Source organism: Podarcis cretensis (assembly GCF_951804945.1).
Source record: "Podarcis cretensis genome assembly, chromosome: 6".
In the NCBI taxonomy this organism is placed as follows: domain Eukaryota; kingdom Metazoa; phylum Chordata; class Lepidosauria; order Squamata; family Lacertidae; genus Podarcis; species Podarcis cretensis.
In genome coordinates, this window is record NC_137175.1 from 2,354,656 (window position 1) to 2,375,475 (window position 20,820).

At 47.5% G+C, this 20,820-nt stretch overlaps 1 protein-coding gene across 1 annotated transcript; it reads right to left on the reverse strand.

Moving 5' to 3' along the window:
- Positions 1-1,090: 1,090 nt before the first annotated feature.
- LOC307217753 (BPI fold-containing family B member 1-like) lies at positions 1,091-19,706 on the reverse strand. The gene is made up of 16 exons (XM_079979588.1): positions 19,644-19,706; positions 19,236-19,362; positions 18,210-18,366; positions 17,727-17,834; positions 16,243-16,398; positions 15,444-15,534; positions 15,179-15,230; positions 13,552-13,643; positions 11,368-11,544; positions 9,172-9,216; positions 8,537-8,665; positions 8,089-8,156; positions 6,323-6,368; positions 4,308-4,371; positions 3,123-3,199; positions 1,091-1,692 (listed from the first exon to the last, which is right to left on the reverse strand). Exons 2-16 carry the CDS (start codon positions 19,345-19,347, stop codon positions 1,654-1,656), a joined length of 1,413 nt encoding a protein of 470 aa, XP_079835714.1. The 5' UTR covers positions 19,348-19,362; positions 19,644-19,706; the 3' UTR covers positions 1,091-1,653.
- Between the last annotated feature and the right edge of the window lie 1,114 nt (positions 19,707-20,820).

Below are 20,820 nucleotides of genomic sequence, written 5' to 3' on the forward strand. Positions count from 1 at the left end.
CTAAAATGTTTCAGACCAGTTCCTTTCTGAAATCAATCAGCCCTAGTGAATGTGAGCATCACACTCATATAATATTCTAATTGTTCATAAAGGTAAAGGTAAAGGGACCCCTGACCATTAGGTCCAGTCGTGACCGATTCTGGGGTTGCGACGCTCATCTCGCTTTCCTGGCCGAGGGAGCCGGTGTACAGCTTTCGTGTCATGTGGCCAGCAGGACTAAGCCACTTCTGGCGAACCAGAGCAGCGCATGGAAACGCCGTTTACCTTCCCACCGGAGCGGTACCTATTTATCTACATGCACTTTGACGTGCTTTCAAACTGCTAGGTGGGCAGGAGCAGGGATCGGGCAACGGAAGCTCACCCCGTCATGGGGATTTGAACCGCCAACCTTCTGATCGGCAAGTCCTAGGCTCTGTGGTTTAACCCACAGTGCCACCCATGTCCCAATTGTTCATAGTGTAATAGAATAAGGTCCGTGGGGGGGGGGGGATACAATCACATCCATTTGTGACAAAGAAGCAAGTCTGCCAGCCCTGATTTTCAAAACCCAACAAATGATTATGATTTCCATTTATATCCCCCCTTCCAAAGGAGCCTATTTGAAGTTTTGCTTTTTAAACTCACTTAAGTCACAGGATAGTCCCAATACCCTGAAGAAAATGTGGTTTTCTCCTGCTGCCCTGGTGCAAAACACACTTTTTTGGAAATAAGCACTTGTGGAAGGCTGATCTCAGCCAACACCATCCAAGACCTCGGTCAGAGAGGTCTCCCCAAGCCCTTTCGCCTGAGAGCTGTTTAGCTGGAAGTGCTGGAGACCCAACCTCTTGGGACCTTCTACATTCAAAGCACCTGTCCTTCCAGCCAGCTAAGCCCACTCACACTTGAAGCAAAGGCACTGTATCCAAATCCCCTCTTCTGCATCGCCCCACATGTTTTGTAGGTTCCAGACATGGAAATCAGGTTCTGGGGCTAAGCCATTATCAAGAGAAGACCCTGCTGCTTCAAAATCCGAGCACAGGAGTCTTGCCTTTGGCACAAGAGGGGAGAAGATTTTTGCCCTAGATGTTTGAAAAGAGCAGACTCTGAGGCCTTCTTGGTGTTGTGAAGAGAATTGTTTTATTATCAAGGCAAGATAAGCAAGCAGAACATCTTAGCAATTCACAGAGGGAACCCTGCAAAAAGACTCTGGGCCAAACACTCCACTGCTTTCAAACAACAGACATTCAAGGCAAGGTTTTCCAAGAGCGGGATTTGATGCCAGCCTTACGGGATTTCCCGTGATCTCAAGACTCAGGTGCCATCACTTTTAGCTTTGACATTTGTGCCGTTCCCAAATGGCAGGAGGCAAATCTAGCTCTGGAAATCGCGTTGTAAAGGTTCCATTGCTGCTTTTGAGCCCCTGAAGCAGAGAGCCAAGGGATGTCACAGGCTCCAGAGGTCCAAGGCTCTGCCTGTCGGGGGTGCTTCAGTTGTGACCCGTGCATTGCAGGGGGTGGACTAGATGACCCTCGGGGTCTCTTCCCATTCTACAATCCTACGAAAGCAGAGGCGTAAAGGGGGAAGGGAAGGGAAGCAGCAGCAGCAGCAGCAGCATTATCCATCTTGTTCCAGGATCTTTTCTTCTGATGCAGGTCAGGATCTTGATCCCCACATTCAGGAAGCCAAGGGGGGAGCGAAGAGCAGAAGAGCGTTCTGTGAAAAGGAAGACAGTCGCCTTAATGCTGGCCATAATTTCAAGTAACCAAACCCCTGTGTTGAAAACAATAGTCAGTAATATCCAAGGCAACATGACGACCAAATACAATGATACGATATCAATAGACACTTTTTATATAATATGAAATATATGAAATCACATAAACAGAAAACTTGTGAATCTCTGAAAGTCACCAAATATACACTCTTAATGGATTCTCTTGAAAACATAAAACCAAATAATCATAACTCTTATAAGACTATGCAAGTCTCTGAAAGAAGCAATGTATCAGTGGGTATATCCGGAATCACTGTTCACAACGTCTGTTTGTGAACTACTTTGGTGGCGTTGGACACCATAAACAAAGCTTTACAGCCTGTTTTCACCAGATAAGAATATGATACATTGCATTAAGAGTGCATATTTTGTGTAGTGATGTATGGAAGTGAGAGCTGGACCATAAAGAAGGCTTATTGCCGAAGAATGGATGCTTTTGAATTATGGTGCTGGAGGAGACTCTTGAGAGTCCCATGGACTGCAAGAAGATCAAACCTCTCCATTCTTAAGGAAATCAGCCCTGAGTGCTCACTGGAAGGACAGATCCTGAAGCTGAGGCTCCAGTACTTTGGCCACCTCATGAGAAGAGAAGACTCCCTGGAAAAGACCCTGATGTTGGGAAAGGTGGAGGGCACAAGGAGAAGGGGACGACAGAGGACGAGATGATGGGACAGTGTTCTCGAAGCTACCAGCATGAGTTTGACCACACTGTGGGAGGCAGTGGAAGACAGGAGTGCCTGGCGTGCTCTGATCCAGGGGGTCACGAAGAGTCGGACACGACTAAACAATTTTGTGACTTTCAGAGATTCACAAGTTTTCTGTTTATGTGATTTCATATATTTCATATTATATAAAGAGCGTATATTGATAGTGTATCATTGAATTTGGTCATCATGTTGCCTTGGATATTACTGGCCATAATTTCAAGCCTGTTTTCTTCTTGGCTATGGTGTGTGGGCTCCCAAGAGCCGTTTTGCTCCACAAGGCTCTGGAGATTTAAATGCATAGCTGTCAACTTTTCTTGAGAGGAATCCTATTCGGAATAAGGAAATTTCCCTTAAAAAAAGGGAAATGTTGACAGCTATGTTTAAATGACTAGCAGACTTTGAGAAGCTGGCATCACTTGATTCATCATTTTTATTTTTTGGAATTAGTAGAACCATTGGATTTTGAATATAGTGTGTGTCAATGGATAATCATTGCCGTTTCAAATTTTCTTCTGTTATTATCTTCCTTAGTGGGTTGTGCAAACCGCTGTTTTGAATAATGCTTTTTACAGGGTGGGGGGGCAGGGGGGGTCACAGGGGAGGTGTTTATGGAACCGAGGGGGTGGAAAAGCTTGGGGACCACTGGACTAGACCATCCTTACCTGGCCAGGGGCAGCATTGAGATGGTCAATGCCAAGCTGTTGCACCAGAGGCAACGGGAAGCCTTCAGCCAGCAAATCTGAAAGAGAAAGGTCTCGTGAGTGCTGGGGACACGAAAGAGAACAGATGCAATGGCCCTTTTCACACATTGCATTGGACACAGGGTGAGCTGTCTGTCTGTCTGTTTTGGTATTATCAAGCAATATGCAAATTTCATGAAATAAATAAACCTTTGCTAACAGGGCCACTCGTGGCACCTGTGACACAGATTAGCCAAATAATGTGACTGAAGAGCCAGGGGCACTGTGATAATTATTATTTTTGATCAGAATGATTTAACAGGCAACCTGATCAAAAAGTCAACGCCCCAAGGAAAGAGAGAGGAGGAGGAAGATTGGGGGAAGGGGCAAATCAATCTATTACTCCTCTGTGCCATTTTTATATTAATTATCTTAATTAGTTATATATATATTTATATTCATGTGTGTTCCTTCATAAGACTATTCTGTCTGTGCATTAATCTGCAAAAAAAAAATTTTTTTTAAGTCTGCAAAAATATTTTCTGGCAATGTATGTATTTCTTGATGCATTTCAAGCACATTTTGAGCCAGGAATTGCTGCGCAACATTCAGTTAGTGCCGAATCTGGAGACTAACTAAGGGCTTCTCCTCACTTCTGCTAGTCCCTTGCCTAGAAAGCAGGGAGCCAAACACTTTTCTGAGCGGTGTTGCAAAACCCACTCTTTAGCACTGAATCGGAACAAACATCAATGACAGAAAAACTGACTGATGTTTGCTCTAATTTGGCAGTAAAGAGCGGGTTTTCCTGGGAGAAAGTGGTGGGACATTCCTTAAGTTCCAACCTGCACTTGAGTCCAGAAGCGTTGGATCAGGCAAGTTCATACAATGCAATTCCGAAAGCCCTTCTAGAAAACAGCTGCATTTCCCTGCCCTGTTCTGGAGACTTTTCACCTGACAGCATTGGACTGATGGCACAGCTGTCTTTGTGCATATGAATCAAAGTGACTTCATGTTTTCCATGGCTGTGGACATCATGCAGCAGTCCAGTGAACGACCCCCCCCCCCGGGTGGCCGGTCCCCAGCAGAAAGACAGGGAAGATAATCACTGGACCCTGTTCAGTATATATTGCCACCCAACCCTCCCAACCTGCCACCACTCGTCCTTACGGTTCTGATGGGGTAAAACGAAGGCAGACACCAGGTGTGAAATTGCACTTGTCAGGTGCTGCACCTGAAACACAAATGAAGGAAAGAAAGTGTTATGTACTGAGTTGAATAGGATCCAAATTGCAGCAGTCTGATTGGTTCTAGAACAATAGGATCCAAAACGCAGCAGTCTGATTGGTCCTAGAACAATAGGATTCAGAATGCAGCTGTCTGATTGGTCCTAGAACAATAGGATTCAGAATGCAGCAGTCTGATTGGTCCTAGAACAATAGGGTCCAGAATGCAGCAGTCTGATTGGTCCTAGAACAACAGGATCCAGAATGCAGCTGTCTGATTGGTCCTAGAACAATAGGATTCAGAATGCAGCAGTCTGATTGGTCCACAGGAACCACCCATTCCAACTCCAGGTAGAAGTGAATCCGCAACCAATTGGCCTACAGGAGAATTCCAGAATTAGCCAATCACGTGGGGCCCATTGTGTAAATAATGTATATAAAGCAGACATTTCGGGGGAACTTCCATTCCTCCTCACTACTATGAGCTGAATAAAGAGCATTAAATCCACACTCGACTCCAAGTATATTTCAGAAAGCAAAACAGGGGAGGTCAGATGATGACAACAACAGGGGATAAAAGGTCCCTCAGTTAATTGGAAAGCAAGTTTTCATCTCCATCACAACTTTGCTGCTGCATTGCTGAATCACGCTTGTGTTTCTAGTGACGCTCAATTTAAATGTCAAAAAGCATTTCCAAACATTTGCATGGATGGATAGAACGGTTTTAATGTATGTTTATTATTATTCACTGCTGGGAAGCAGTTCTTAAGTTGTGCAAAACAAACAAACCATGTTATTTTAAACGCAGCCCCTCCAACCTGCAAAGGCCGCACACAAGCACCCTCAGCAAATTCTACCCGTGAGGTAGAATTTCTGAAAAAAAGAATGATCAGTGAGGTCAGTTTCATGCACACAAAGGAGCGACCGGACCACAGCAAGAACCAGTTTAGGAGGTGCCCAAAGTTGAGAGTGAAAAACTGCTCCAGTTAAGGAGCAAGGAGGGATCTGCATGTACAGTAAAAATAAAAAGGACTGTGGTTGGATGAGAGATGGTTGGGGAAAAGATGGAACAACCTAGATGACTCTCCCCCACATATAATGTGTCACAATGGAAAGCTCTTGCAGACTGTTTGGACTCTGTCCTGGGACTCAGCTATACAGCTGTAAATAAAATGTTTAAAGTGTGTTGTAATGTGCATTATGGGGCGCAGGTGGTGCTGTGGGTTAAACCACAGAGCCTAGGGCTTGCCGATCAGAAGGTTGGCGGTTTGAATCCCTGTGACGGGGTGAGCTCCTGTTGCTCGGTCCCTGCTCCTGCCAACCTAGCAGTTCAAAAGCACACCAGTGCAAGCAGATAAACAGGTACTGCTCCAGCGGGAAGGTAAACGGCGTTTCCGTGCACTGCTCTGGTTCACCAGAAGCGACTTAATCATGCTGGCCACGTTACCCGGAAGCTGTACGCCGGCTCCCTCGGCCAGCAAAGCGAGATGAGCACCACAACCCCAGAGTCGGCCACGACTGGACCTAATGGTCAGGGGTCCCTTTACCTTTTTAATGTGCATTATACAAATGTGACACTAGATGGCGATGGTGAGCCATGGCAAATTCAATGTATTTTTCAAAATGTTTTTTAAAAAAACATTTTCACAGTGTTTTTTATATGTGTCTATTCCACCCTGTAATGCGTTACTGAATAAAGTCTGGCTAACCAGGAATCTGGTTTGAGCCTCTGCCCTTGAACCCCCAAAGGGAATTTTCTTTTCCCTTGCACAGAACGGGACGGCTCTCCTCTAAAGCTGAGCAAAAGTGAACCCCCAACATCCCCCGGCCTATTTGCAGGAGGCACAATTGGAATGGGAAGTTGGAGGCTTATTAAGCTTGCGGCTGAGGTAAGATTTGAACGGGGGACTTTGCTGGGTTACAGCCTTAGCCACTGCATTCTTGGGATATGCTACTCACATCAAAGTTTCCAACAGAAGAGTTGATCAAAGAGAGATTGTCAATCCTGAAAAGAAACAATAAAACAGGAATTATTATTTTTTAATAAAAAATAATAATAAAAAAAATGTGTTTTGGCTAAAAGTTTCTCTTTGCTAAGGAATGGCTTTGTTGCATCTGAGCAACAACCTGAATGTTGTCTTTAAACCAACTATACAATTCTATGATCTGATGAAATTCCGGTTAGGATATTGATGTTCCGTTCCACCTCAAAACAGATGTGTGGATTGTTGTATGTCATATGCCTGTCTACACTCCAGCACAGCTTGCTGGGAACTTCCGTCTTGTGTATAGCTTTTGCTTATGCCCTTTTGCTTGGACACGAAGGGGAGAAGACATGTTTTCCCTTTTGCCCTGATGCTGAATGCCTGTAAATACGCTTTACACAGCCTCTCTCTGCCCTTCTGTTGCAAAGAGTTATTTTCTCTGCTGGCTTGTTTGCTCAGCCTCTGAAGGTTTCTGAGGCTCGAGTCGCAGTTTACATGTTGATCCAAGGACCGGATATCGCCCGGCTGCCGGCTGGTGGGCTGGAGACAGCTGGGGGCCTGCCAATTGCCCCCGTTCCCTTGGACGCATCCCAACAATTCCTTCCGGCTGCAGAGGGAGCTGGCCTCCAGTGAGCGGCTCCGGCAGGAGTCAGAGTGGATTTCCGCCCCCCAAGTCCCATTCCCCTTCTAGCCTCTCATGTTGCTTTGGAGCAGTGGTTCCCAATTAGGGGTCCGCGGCCCCATCCCATGCCTCCCCCCAACTATTTCCCCCCCCCCCCCATTTTGGCATGGTAATTGTTACGAAAAAGGAGCAATGCAGCGAGCTGCAGCTGGCTGGAAAGCCAAACAGGATGTTGATGTTTGTGACTGTACCGTGGGATCGAAAGGACAGTCTATTCACTGTACTGAGCACCGGATGTTAGCTCAGTGTGTCACCTGACATGTACTGGAAGTACAGGGGAGGAGTTTCTCTCTCTGCTGTTTGATGTTTGGAGAGTGCAGACATGTTTCTCTGTACTGCTGCATAGACAGAAATAAAGGCATGTAAATACGTTTCTGTCTGTCTCTTTCCCCCTCCTGGGGAAGACAGGGAGGAGGGAAGAGTGGTGTGTTCTTCTCACGTTTGAGGAGAATCGCCGATAGAGATCTCGCCTGCATCCTGCCGGGAGTCGCGGACAGGGAGGTCAACAAGTAATCTGAGCCGGGTGCCTGGAGAATGGCACATTCCTCTGACTAGGCTTGAAGATTACAACAGTAATATCACAAACTGTATGGTTTGTTTTAGCGCTGTGCGGTTTTTCAATACTTTGGCCAAAATCACTTTTGAAATCACATAATGCAATACAGTCATACCTTGTGTTGTGTTTGCTTCAGGTTGAGCATTTTCAGGTTACTTCTGGGTTTCGCTATTCGCGCATGCACAGACGCTCAAAATGACGCCACACACATGCGCAGAAGCAGTGAATCGCAACCCACGCACGCGCAGACGCGGGTTGCGTTCTGCTCATGTTGTGAACGGGGCTCCAGAACGGATCCAGTTCGCAACCAGAGGTACCACTGTAACGATTTTGACCCGGCAATACACAGCAATATATCGCTCTTTGCGTGAGGGAGAGCAGGGCGGCTGATTTCAAGGCACCCCCAATATTGCACGGTAATGCGACTGATCTGAGCTGCCTTCCCCAGTGCAGACTCTTTTTACGTTCCTGTGATGCTAAATAAATTGGGGGTTTTCTTTACCCTTCAAGGTGAAGAGTGAGTCTCAGGCTCCCTCCGGCCGCAGAAACAGCACCAAGCGAAGTCACCGTCTGTGATTGAAAAGAAGATTTGCTGTTAACTTGAAATGCTGCTGCATTCTGAACTGAATCTTGGGGAAAAGGGGAATTCCTGGGATGCTCTGCTTCAGGGCTTCGGGGGAGCATCTCTGTGGCCTCTGGGAGAAACAGGATGCTGAGCTACACAGTCCCTTTGGTCTGATCCAGGTGGGCTTTTTGCAAAGCCACTTCCACCCTATGGAGGAGGTAGGGTTGCAGGCGTCCCCCCCCCCTTCCCCTATTATGTTTTTACTGTGATTTTATTGGTGTTAGCTGCCCTGAGCCTGGCTCTGGCCAGGGAGGGCAGGGTATAAATAAAATTTATCATCATCATCAGATCACCACCATTATATTTTGGTGTCCCAGCTACTTACAGCACGAACAGTGAAGAGATGCCGGCTGCTGAACACCTTGACGTCGATATTCTGCTTCACCTCGATCCTTCCTACGGTCAGGGTGAGGACAGAAACCCCGTAGGAGACCTGCAAGGCCCGTATTGCGCCCTGCAAGGATCCAAAACATGAAGAGGAGACCCCTGAGCACAATTAGGCTTCGAAGAGACTCTCACTTAGCACTTTGCTCCATAGATATTACGACTATGCATCAAGCCTTGCAGAGTATTTTATTGATTGATTGATTGACTGATTGATTGATTTCATAACATTTTTATACCACTTGGTTGCAAAGAATGTCCCCAAAGCAGTTTGCAGAAAACAACAAAGCAGTAAAAGGACCTGTGAAATGATTAAAAGCAGCTATTTATAACATGCAAATAATAATTAAGATTGCAAATAATTAAGATGCAAATAAACTACATACAGATGAAAATCCTTGCTGCTTTCCATCTGGATAGGCATTGCAAAAAAAAAAAAAAAAGCACCTGATTGGTGTCAATAGGTGGGGAGTTCCAAAGGTCCTGCCACAGTAGAAGTAATAATATGCATATACATGCATACATACATATTTGGCAGAGGGAGGCTAGAAATGATGGATCTTTAAAAATACTGACCTTAAAACCAGACAGAGCTGCCATCTGTTGACTGAATGCAGTAATCTTTGAAGAAACAGAAAGAAGAAGAAAGAGTTTATATTCTCAGTTTTTGTCCCTCAAAGCAAAGGTTTTAACCCAGACTCCTTTGCTCTCTCTCTACTGTTTTTCACTTGTGGTGGGGAAAACATTGGGTGGGGGGGCATACTGTCCCCCTTATCTTTCCACAGAGGGCTGTGTGAGAAACAGCTTCACTGCTACAAAGGGCTCAAAGCAGCAAAAAAGGAACTCTGAACGTCATCATTAATTAGAACAAGGGGGGGGAAAAATAAAAAAATTCCTTCCAATAGCACCTTAAAGACCAACTAAGTTAGTTCTTGGTATGAGCTTTCGTGTGCATGCACTCTTTCTCAAGCTCTGGGAGAAAGACCTTTCATTGCCTACAGACAGCCACCCAATCTTAAACAACTCCTAACCCACAATAATACTACAACCAGACTTAACACGGACACTGGCACCAGAGCCTGCAATAAACCCAGATGCCAACTTTGCTGCCACATACACCCGGACAACACCATTACTGGCCCCAACAACATCACACATACCATCTCGGGACTATTTAATTGCTCATCGTCTAACATTGTGTATGCCATCAAATGCCAACAGTGTCCTTCAGCTCTCTATATTGGACAAACAGGCCAAACCTTACGCCAAAGAATAAACGGACATAAATCTGACATCAGGAATCACAAGACAGAGAAACCAGCAGGAGAACACTTCAATCTCCCAGGACATTCTATACAAGATCTCAAAGCAGCTGTTCTATTACAAAGGAATTTCAGAAATAGACTGGAAAGAGAAGCTGCTGAATTGCAACTTATTACCAAACTTAAAACCATGGAGAGACCTGGTCTGAACAAAGACATTGGATTCTTATCTCATTATACACGACAAAGCCATTTTTCACCTTCTCTCCCCTTGCTTTTTCCTGTAAGACCTATTGCAGTTGTTAAGAGTCGTCAACAGGCTCATCACAGCTATCTGCCAATCACCCAATCCCACCCCCCTTCTGAGTAATACCCCTCCCCACCTTCTCACTATATAGAAGGGTCTGGTGACTTCTGTTTCAGTGTATCTGAAGAAGTGTGCATGCACACGAAAGCTCATACCAAGAACTAACTTAGTTGGTCTTTAAGGTGCTACTGGAAGGAATTTTTTTATTTTGTTTTGACTATGGCAGACCAACACGGCTACCTATCTGTAACTAGAACAAGGGGACTCATTTTTATTTGGGGGGATGGGAAGAGCTTCCTGCAGCCAATCAGAAGCCGTGATTTGGTTTTCAAACTTTTTTAAATTGTTTTTTATTTTTTACCAACCACCAAAACACAAGCAGTGAAACCCCCCAGGCGGCTGATATACTGGGTATACATATTCAATAATATACATATTCAATAATAACATATTCAAATCAACCATATGTACACTTCTATATATCTTAACACTTCTCCCTCCACAAGGTTTATTTAACTTTTAACATTTTAATTGCCCCAAATTGTTCAAACCTACCCAAAATATTCAATATCTTCTCAAACCAATCCTCCTCTTTCTCACTGACCTTAAGCCCTTTCATTCTATGTATCTTCACAGTTAGGGTATTCTAAAATTATAATATTATTCAGTTTTTTCCTCCATTGGTTCACCCCTAGCTCGTCCGCATTTTTCCAATTTGTTATGTACTGAGTTGAATAGGATCCAAAAGGCAGCAGTCTTATTGGTCCTAGCACAATAAGATTCAGAATGCAGCAGTCTCATTGGTCCTAGAACAATAGGATCCAGAATGCAGCAGTCTGATTGGTCCATAGGAGCCACCCAACCCAGCTCCAGGTGGAAGTGAATCCGCAACCTGATTGGCCTACAGGTGAATCCTGGAATTAGCCAATCACGTGGGGCCCATTGTGTAAATAATGTATATAAAGCAGACATTCTGGGGGAACTTCCATTCCTCCTCACCACTATGAACTGAGCAAAGAGCATGAAATCCACTCTCGATTCCCAGTATATTTCACAATTACTCGCTATAACCTGTCTGGCTGAAAAAGCCAAGCAAACGTTTTGGAAGTCGAACGGACTTCCGGAACGGATTCCACTGACTTCCAAGGTACGACTGTAATGCATTTAAAATGTTGAAATGCTAAAACGAACTCAGCACAATACCTCCTGTGGACTGTGGATGTTTATAGCCCTTGGAGTCAAGAAAGCTCTGAGCATTGCGCTCAGCAGGTGGTCGCTGAGGAGCATGTTCATGGGAGCGTCGCCCAGGGGCGCATGGGGCAGGGGGGCAGTGCCAGAGGGGACGATGTAGTTCTGCCCTCCAGGCAGGCGGACGGTGCCCTAGAAAGGAAAGACAAGCCAGAAGAGCAAACAGGATCTATCTGAGCCCAGCCTAATTTGGCTCTAACCCTGACACATGAATTGCAAGTTCATTCTCCAAATTTGGGCATTCTATACATGGTTATAAGTTGCCAGCAGGTGTAGAGGGAACCCCAACTTTTGCAGCAATGCAAGCTTTCCAGGAATGCTTCTGAATAGCAGGTTTGGAAACCTCAGGACAGGGAGAGCACTACTCTTACGCACAGATCCTGCTTGTGGTTTTCCCTTTGAGGCATCTGGTTGGCCACTGTGAGAACAGGATCCTGGGCCTGATCCTGCAGCCAGCCCTTCTTAGGTTCTTAGTGCAACAGCCAGACTCTCCCCACTTGTGATTCCCACAACGGGCATTGAGAGGCACACTGTCTCTAACAGAGGAGTCAGGGCAGAGAGGTTTATTTTATGCATTCATTTCATTAAAAAATAAAAAATAATTTTTTTCATTAAAAAATTACGCACTGTTTGACTGCAGAAAAAGTGAAACAATAAGAAAATGAACAATGATAATTTAAGGTTTTTGGACAGTTAAATCAACAGTAGACTTAAGCTTGCTTTTCTGGGCAGGTTTGTCTAAACAATAATGTTTTTAGGTAAAGGTAAAGGGACCTCTGACCATTAGGTCCAGTCGTGGAGAGCCAGTGTGGTGTAGTGGTTAAGAGTGGTAGACTCGTAATCTGGGGAACCGGGTTCGCGTCTCCGCTCCTCCACATGCAGCTGCTGGGTGACCTTGGGCCAGTCACACTTCTCTGAAATCTCTCAGCCCCACTCACCTCACAGAGTGTTTGTTGTGGGGGAGGAAGGGAAAGGAGAATGTTAGCCGCTTTGAGACTTCTTAAAGGGAGTGAAAGGCGGGATATCAAATCCAAACTCTTCTTCTTCATCATGGCCGATTCTGGGGTAGCGGCGCTCATCTCGCTTTATTGGCCGAGGGAGCTGGCGTACAGCTTCCGGGTCATGTGGCCAGCAGGACTAAGCCGCTTCTGGCGAACCAGAACAGCACACGGAAACGCCGTTTACCTTCCCACTGGAGTGGTACCTATTTATCTACTTGCACTTTGACGTGCTTTCGAACTGCTAGGTTGGCAGGAGCAGGGACCGAGCAACGGGAGCTCACCCCGTCGCGGGGATTCGAACAGCCGACCTTCCGATTGGCAAGCCCTAGGCTCTGTGGTTTAACCCACAGCGCCACCCGCATCCCCAAGAATGTTTTTAGCAGGCACCCAAAAAAGTACATTGAAAGTGCCTGTCTGGTGTCAATAGGCAAGGAGTTCCAAAGTGTAGGTGCGGCTACGCTAAAAGATCAAGTTCTTACCCATGTGGAAAGGGTCTTACGCAGCACCTCTAATAGCACCAGTTCTGCCAATCAAAGTGGTTGAGTGCAGTGGCGTAGCGTGGGGGGTGCAGGGGGGGCCAGCCGCACCGGGCGCAACATTTGGGGGGGGGGCGCTCGCACTCGCAGCTCTCTGCCCCTACCTGGCTCACTCACTCTCTCTCACTGCAGTGCTGGCTGTGCGAATCCGATCCGAGCTGCTGGGTCACCGCCCACTGTGGAGGGGGAGGGTGCCAGGCGGAGAGGGAGCGAGGGAGAGAACCACACCCGACCAGCCCAGGCAGCAGCAAGAAGAAGCTGGCAGCGGCGGCAGGTTAGGGGTTAGGGGCGCAAATTACTTGCCTTGCCCCGGGTTAGGGGGCGCAAATTACTTGCCTTGCCCCGGGTGCTGACAACCCACGCTACGCCGCTGGTTGAGTGACAGCTACAACTTGTTAGATTGAGGCCACATATGTTATCCTGCGTTGAACATGGGCCAAGGAGACCAGGGCTCAAATCCCCATGTTGCATGACATTTTTTTAAATGAGTCGAAAGATATAGATTAGCAAAGCAACGTGGAGGAAAACATAAAGGTCCCGAGGGCCACATCCTTTGCCCCTCCTAGCCTCCCCGCCCCCAGCAGTAACCAGCCCTGATTTACTTCATAGCCAATTTGCATGACTCCATTGCGGAGAGAGGTGGACGAGGGTCGCAGCTGGATCATGTCTCCGTGCACATAGGAGGACGAGGAGCCTGGGGGAGAAGGGCAGAAGGAGAAATCGTCAACCCAGGGGAGAGGCTGGAGGGGATACAATGCAGGCAAGGCTGGTGGAAGTGAACCAGTTTCACAGTGTGTAGATGGAGTCCAGAGTTTCTTTGTTGCTGCCTGCTCTGTTGTGCAATAATAAAAATAATAATAATTTATTATTTATACCCCACCCATCTGCCTGAGTTTCCCCAGCCACTCTGGGCGGCTCCCAATCGAGTGTTCAAAACAATACAGCATTAAATACAGTGGTACCTCGGGTTACAGACGCTTCAGGTTACAGACTCTGCTAACCCAGAAATAGTACCTTGGGTTAAGAACTTTGCTTCAGGATGAGAACAGAAATCGTGCAGCGACAGCAGCAGGAGGCCCCATTAGCTAAAGTGGTGCTTCAGGTTAAGAACAGTTTCAGGTTAAGAACAGACCTCCGGAACGAATTAAGTACTTAACCCGAGGTAAAGGTAAAGGTAAAGGGACCCCTGACCATTAGGTCCAGTCGTGACCGACTCTGGGGTTGCGGCGCTATTCTCGCTTTATTGGCCGAGGGAGCTAGCGTACAGCTTCCGGTCATGTGGCCAGCAAGACTAAGCCGCTTCTGGCAAACCAGAGCAGCGCACGGAAACGCCGTTTACCTTCCCATTTACCTATTTATCTACTTGCACTTTGAGGTGCTTTCGAACAGCTAGGTTGGCAGGAGCTGGGACAGAGCAGCGGAAGCTCACCCCGTTGCGGGGTTTCGAACCGCTGACCCTCTGATCGGCAAGTCCTATGCTGTGTGGTTTAACCCACAGCGCCACCCAAGGTACCACTTTATTAAAAGTTGCCCTAAACAGGGCTGCCTTCAGATGTCCTTTAAAGATAAGAAAGCTGCTTATTTCCTTGACATCTGATGGGAGGGGGTTCCACACGGTGGGTGCCATTACCGAGAAGGCCCTCTGTCTGGTTCCCTGTAGCTTTGCTTCTCACAGCGAGGGACCCGCCAGAAGGCCCTTGGTGCTGGATCTCAGCATCCGAGCAGAATGATGGGGGTGGAGACGCTCCTTCAGGTATACTGGACCGATGCCAAGTTACAGGGAACCAGGCAGAGGGCCTTCTCAGTGGTGGCTCCCGCCCTGTGGTACGCCCTCTCGCAAGATGTCAAAGAGAAGAACTACCACCAGACTTTTAGAAGACATCTGAAGGCAGCTCTGTTTAGGGAAGCTTTTAATGTTTAATAGGTTATTGTATTTTAATATTTTGTTGGAAGCTGCCCAGAGTGGCTGGGGAAACCCAGCCAGATGGGCATAGCTGTCAACCTTTCCCTTGCGAGCAATCCTATTTGGAATAAGGGAATTTCCCTTTAAAAAAGGGGAAAGTTGACAGGTATGCAGATGGGTGGGGTATAAATAAATTATTATTATTATTATTATTATTATTATTATTATTATTATTATGAGTCTGTGGCCTCTGTCTTTCACAACACTTTCCCACAGAAGTGCTTGGGGAGAAGGAAAAAGGAGACAGGGGAGCAGAAGACTCTCACCTTGGAGCAAATTCAGCACATCTTCTAGCAGCATGTTGACAAGTGGGCAGAGCTACCAAAAAAACAAAGCAGGGAAAAAAAAGAGAAAACCACTCAGGTGATTGACAAGGGAGAGCAGCCATTCTCAGGGGCTCACAGTGGAGTGTGTCTGCATGCGCGTTGCTCTCATGCGCAGTTCAGGAGCATCTCAGCAAGCCAGACCCCAGGAGGACCACTGGCCTTTGTGCCCCGCAAGCGGACCAGAAGGAAGCCGCTCACAACTCACCTCTTTCTGCAGCAGATGGGGAACCGTCTTCTCCAGAATGTCGGTCACTGCTCGCAGGAGGTTATTGACGGTCTGGAGAAGAGGTCCTTTTCTGGAACGAAGGGAGAACGGGAGAACGTGTCAGGGCAGGGACATGTGCGCTGCTCTGACCCCTCTGTCACAGCAGGGGGTCAGTCCCCACACCCCTCTGCAAACATGTGCAGCAGGGAGGCTGTGTGGTCGGGATTCTGCACTGCCCAAGGAGCCTGTGTGTGAGTTCAGCAGGGACCCCACCCATGGTCATATTTGCCCTGTAACAGGTGTGGGGCAGCGAGGACAGAACAGCGCCGGCTCTACTGTTAGGCAGAGAGGAGTGGCTATCCAAGGCAGGGGTCAGCAAACTTTTTCAGCAGGGGACCGGTCCACTGTCCCGCAGACCTTGTGGGGGCCAGACTATATTTTTTGGGAAAAAATATGAACGAATTCCTATGCCCCCCAAATAACCCAGAGATGCATTTTAAATAAAAGGGCACATTCTACTCATGTAAAAACACACTGATTCCTGGACCATATGCGGGCCAGATTTAGAAGGCGATTGGGCCAGATCCGGACCCCGAGCCTTGGTTTGCCTACCCATGATCTAAGGCAACTGATGCATAAAGGAACAGAGGAGTCCTTGATTCTTGCGTTGCGGGGGGCTGAATGAGAGGGCCCTTCCAGCTCGACATTTCTATGATCTTGAAGGCACCGCCTTTCCTCCCAGTCTCCTTCTTTATCCAAAAGGATTGGCATCTATCCAGTTCTGTGACTCCATACTCACTTGTTGAGGAGGGTGATTCTAAGGTGGCCAGGGTTATTGTGGCAATTTCCAACAACCAGTTTCACATGGCCGCTCACTGGGTCTGTCAGGATTCGAACTGCAACCTGGATGTCCAGGTACAGCTTCACGTGAAGGAGCCTGCCTAGATTGAGTGGCCTAAAAACGGGGAAGGAAAGGGGCGTTAAGACATACTTTAGGTAAGACACCACCTCCCAGGGCCATCTGTCAGGAATGCTTTTGTTGCAATTCCTGCTTTGTGGGGGTTGGACTAGATGACCCTTGGGGTCCCTCCCAACTCTACGAAGATTCTCTAAAATCTAGACAATTGACAAAGCACACCGTTTCCCTTGCAGCACAACTGGGAGACCTTCTCCTGGTACAACTGTGTCCTCCAGAGCAAACTTGGCTTGCTTCTTTTGGCTTGTGACCCAAAGGGTAGCTCCGTGGTGGAACACCTGCTCCGCATGCAGAAGGCTCAATCCAGGCAGGCCTGGGAGGCAGCCGCTGTCTGCAACCTGGAGAACCATTGCTGCTGCCAGTCAGTGTAGACAATACTAAGATAGATGGGTCAATGGTACACGGCAGTTCCTTAGGTTCCTCTTCATCCTTGGGGGCGGGGGCTTTACAAGGTTTTAGGGATGGAATTAGTGATGTATGGAAGTGAGAAGTGAGAGCTGGACCATAAAGAAGGCCGATTGCCAAAGAATGGATGCTTTTGAATTCTGGTGCTGGAGGAGACTCTTGAGAGTCCCATGGACTGCAAGAAGATCAAACCTCTCCATTCTTAAGGAAATCAGCCCTGAGTGCTCACTGGAAGGTCAGATCCTGAAGCTGAGGCTCCAAGACTTTGGCCACCTCATGAGAAGAGAAGACTCCCTGGAAAAGACCCTGATGTTGGGAAAGATGGAGGGCACAAGGAGAAGGGGACGACGGAGGACTAGATGGTACCAGCATGAGTTTGACCAAACTGCAGGAGGCAGTGGAAGACAGGAGGGCCTGGCGTGCTCTGGTCCAGGGGGTCATGAAGAGTTGGACACCACTAAACGACTAAACAACAACGTTTGTATGTCTACAAACATAATAGCGGTTTAGCTTATTTTTAATTGCTATTTATTTAGTACTGTTTTATAGATGGCAAATGCTTTATTGATTGTATATTAATCATATAATATGCCTTAGCATAGTGGCTTAGGTGGGACCGGGGCCCCACAGCTGGTCCAATTTAAAAATCAATGGCAATGGTGCCCATCTGAGATGTGCCGGCAGTGAATTCAGGTGAGTTCTGGTCCAGGGGGTCACGAAGAGGCGGACACGACTAAACGACTAAATGACTAAACAACAGCAACAACAAGGGACGGAATCCACAAATCTTTCTGTGTTGGAATGCACTGATCTTCTTCTTTGAAAAACCCAGGCTCCCCTATCAGTCCGCCTGTGTTCTGTGCCACCCAGCCACCCTTAAAGAACCGTGGGGAAGCACTCACAGATTTATTTCAATCTCCACATCTGCTGGGACGGTCACAATAATGTGCTTTGCTACCTCATCCAAACGGATGTCGAGTCGGAGAAGCTCTATGTTTCTGATCTTCACCCTGCTCAGAATGGGAAGGGCACAACATTTAGAACGCATTTTATGGAGCACAGACATAAAGCATAATAAACAGAATAATAACAGACGGCATAATAATAAAATCATAACACCGGTCCCCCGTGTCCCCAGCTTTAACAGACCATAGATTATTTAATGGTTGAAGCCCTGGGTAAAGAATTATGCTTTTGCCTTGTGCCTCAAGGATGGTGCCAGGCAAGTTTCTCTGGGCAGAGCATCCCACAGATGGGGAGCCACCACAGAAAAGGCCTGTTCTCCTGTTGCCAAGCTCTGGACCTTGCAGAGAAGGCGCAACATTTTAAGTTGTCATTTTTTGGTAGTGCACTCCAGATTCCACCTGTCACATCCCACAGCTCACCCCAAGATGTTGCCCAGAAGCCCGTCCACCAGGCCTCCGAGGACGGGGAGGTTTCCCAGGCCCAGCAATCCGCCGGAACCGCCTTGCAAGATGCTCTGGATGGGCAAATTCTGGAGACGGCCGACCAGAGCCTGGCTGTCCAACCGGTGGGAAATCACTGCAAGCCAATGTGAAAAGGGCAAGTTAGAGATTGATGGGTCAGAGGGACTATTCTGCTTGTGGGCTTCCGAACCCAGAGCAGCAGTTCCCAAACTTTTTAGGGAGGGGAACGCCGCCCTCTTGTGTAGACCAAGCAGTTTAAAAAGGAGAGGGAAGGGACTTTTTAACCATCGTTGCTCAAATGAAAATTATGTCTATAGCCAAGAGTCAGGTATACAACGCAAAAGAAGGAAGTCCTTTTCCTAATAACGGTAAAAAGGTAAAGGGACCCCTGACCATTAGGTCCATTCGTGGCCGACTCTGGGGTTGCGGTGCTCATCTCGCTTTATTGGCTGGGGGAGCCAGCGTACAGCTTCCGGATCATGTGGCCAGCATGAATAAGCCACTTCTGGCAAACCAGAGCAGTGCACGGAAACGCCGTTTACCTTCCTGTTGGAGCGGTACCTATTGATCTACTTGCACTTTGTGCTTTCGAACTGCTAGGTAAGCAGGAGCAGGGACCGAGCAACGGAAGCTCACCCCGTCGCAGGGATTCGAACCGCCAACCTTCTGATCAGCAAGTCCTAGGCTCTGTGGTTTAACCCACAGCGCCACCCTCGTCCCTCCTTTTCCTAATAAATGCAGCCAATTCTTGAATATGAATGGAGGCAGTGGCTCAGGCACTTCTTAGTTCCTGCTTGGAAGCTGAGGGTTAAGGGGCGCAGACTTGTATAGGCTGAGGCTTGTACATGAGGAGAGAAAATGGGTGTTGGATTGCAATGTGCAGAGCATCCGTGTGCCGTCTGGATCAATGCAGCAAAGGGAAGCAGTGCCAGGCAAGGTCAGGGAAGAGCCCCCTAAAGTCCCTTGCGCAAACCCTTGACTTACAGCGCTGAAGCATTTCTGGTCCAAGATTGACAACGGCCTGAGGGCTGGCATATCCTTGGGTGTTCTGGGCCAGGAGGCCGCAGAAGATGGCGAGGGCCAAAACCGGAAACATCTTCTGTCCTTGGAGCTGTTGAAAAGGATGGCGTCGGTGTGATAAGAAACAGAAGAGAGAGGGAGGAGGAGGAGGAGGAGGAGAGGCAGGCTTGCTTTCTGCTGTTCCAGAGCGGGTCAGACTAGATGACCCCCTGGTGACCCGTATCTTTGTATTATCTGGAATTTCCCCCCCCCCTTCCAATGCCATACCAAAGTAACACAATTAAGCAAGTGGAATTCTTCCACTTAGCACGACTGAGGAATATTTTCCCGAGTGACAATCTGCCACTTTTTGTGCACGCGGACGTTTCCTACCTAGATTGCGTAGAAAGTCTCGTCTCCCTCACTTTCTCCTCCGTCTGTCTCACGAAAACCGGGTGGCATTTATATACCCCACCAAGGAGGAAAAGCGAGGGCCCGTGCAATGGATTCCGCTGTTACCAATCACCAAATATTTGTCTATAGGTTGAATCCTCCCAAATAAACAAATATTGATCATCCCGGCGAGCAGGTGTCAAGTTCAAAAGCAAGTCCCGAAACAGGACTGTGCTTGGGGATTTCTGGCAAGACGAAGCTTCTGGTTATGGCCTAGCTGAAATCTCATTGAATCATAGATCGTAGAGTTGGAAAAGACCCTCCAGCCCCATTTGCTGCAATGGAGCTGCAGCTCAGCTAAAGTATCCAGAACAGATGGCCATCAAATCTCTGCTTAAAAACATCATGAATAAGAAACTGGGTACCCAGTGGCCCAAATTTGTGTACCTTTGGGAATTGGGAGTCCCGGCTGGCCTAGTTTGCCCAGAAGGGATCAAATGAGTTGTGAGTCTGGATGGCTTCTTCATTTCTTCTGCCCCCGATTTGTGCCTCCTTCGCTTTCTGGTACTCACAGGCTGTGTTGGGTCTGTCGATATTCTGCCAACGGTTTCCTAATGAAGAAAAGGGGTATTGGGGTGTTAATATATCCTCAACTTCAAATGGAACTGGATTCAGCAAGCTGACCTCTGGGTCCATTATGCTTCATGCATTCACCCAGAGGTAAACGGCCATTCAAATCTCTTTCTACATTTGCCAAAGATGTATGTACTTGGAATTTAGAAAAATGTGTCTGTCCATTTGTTGTTGTTTAGTTGTTTAGTCATGTCTGACTCTTCGTGACCCCCTGGACCAGAGCACGCCAGGCATTCCTGTCTTCCACTGCCTCCCGCAGTTTGGTCAAACTCATGCTGGTCACTTCGAGAACACTGCCCCACCATCTCGTCCTCTGTCGTCCCCTTCTCCTTGTGCCCTCCATCTTTCCCAACATCAGGGTCTTTTCCAGGGAGTCTTCTCTTCTCATGAGGTGGCCAAAGTCTTGGAGCCTCAGCTTCAGGATCTGTCCTTCCAGTGAGCACTCAGGGCTGATTTCCTTCAGAATGGAGAGGTTTGATCTTCTTGCAGTCCATGGGACTCTCCAGAGTCTCCTCCAGCACCAGAATTCAAAAGCATCAGTTCT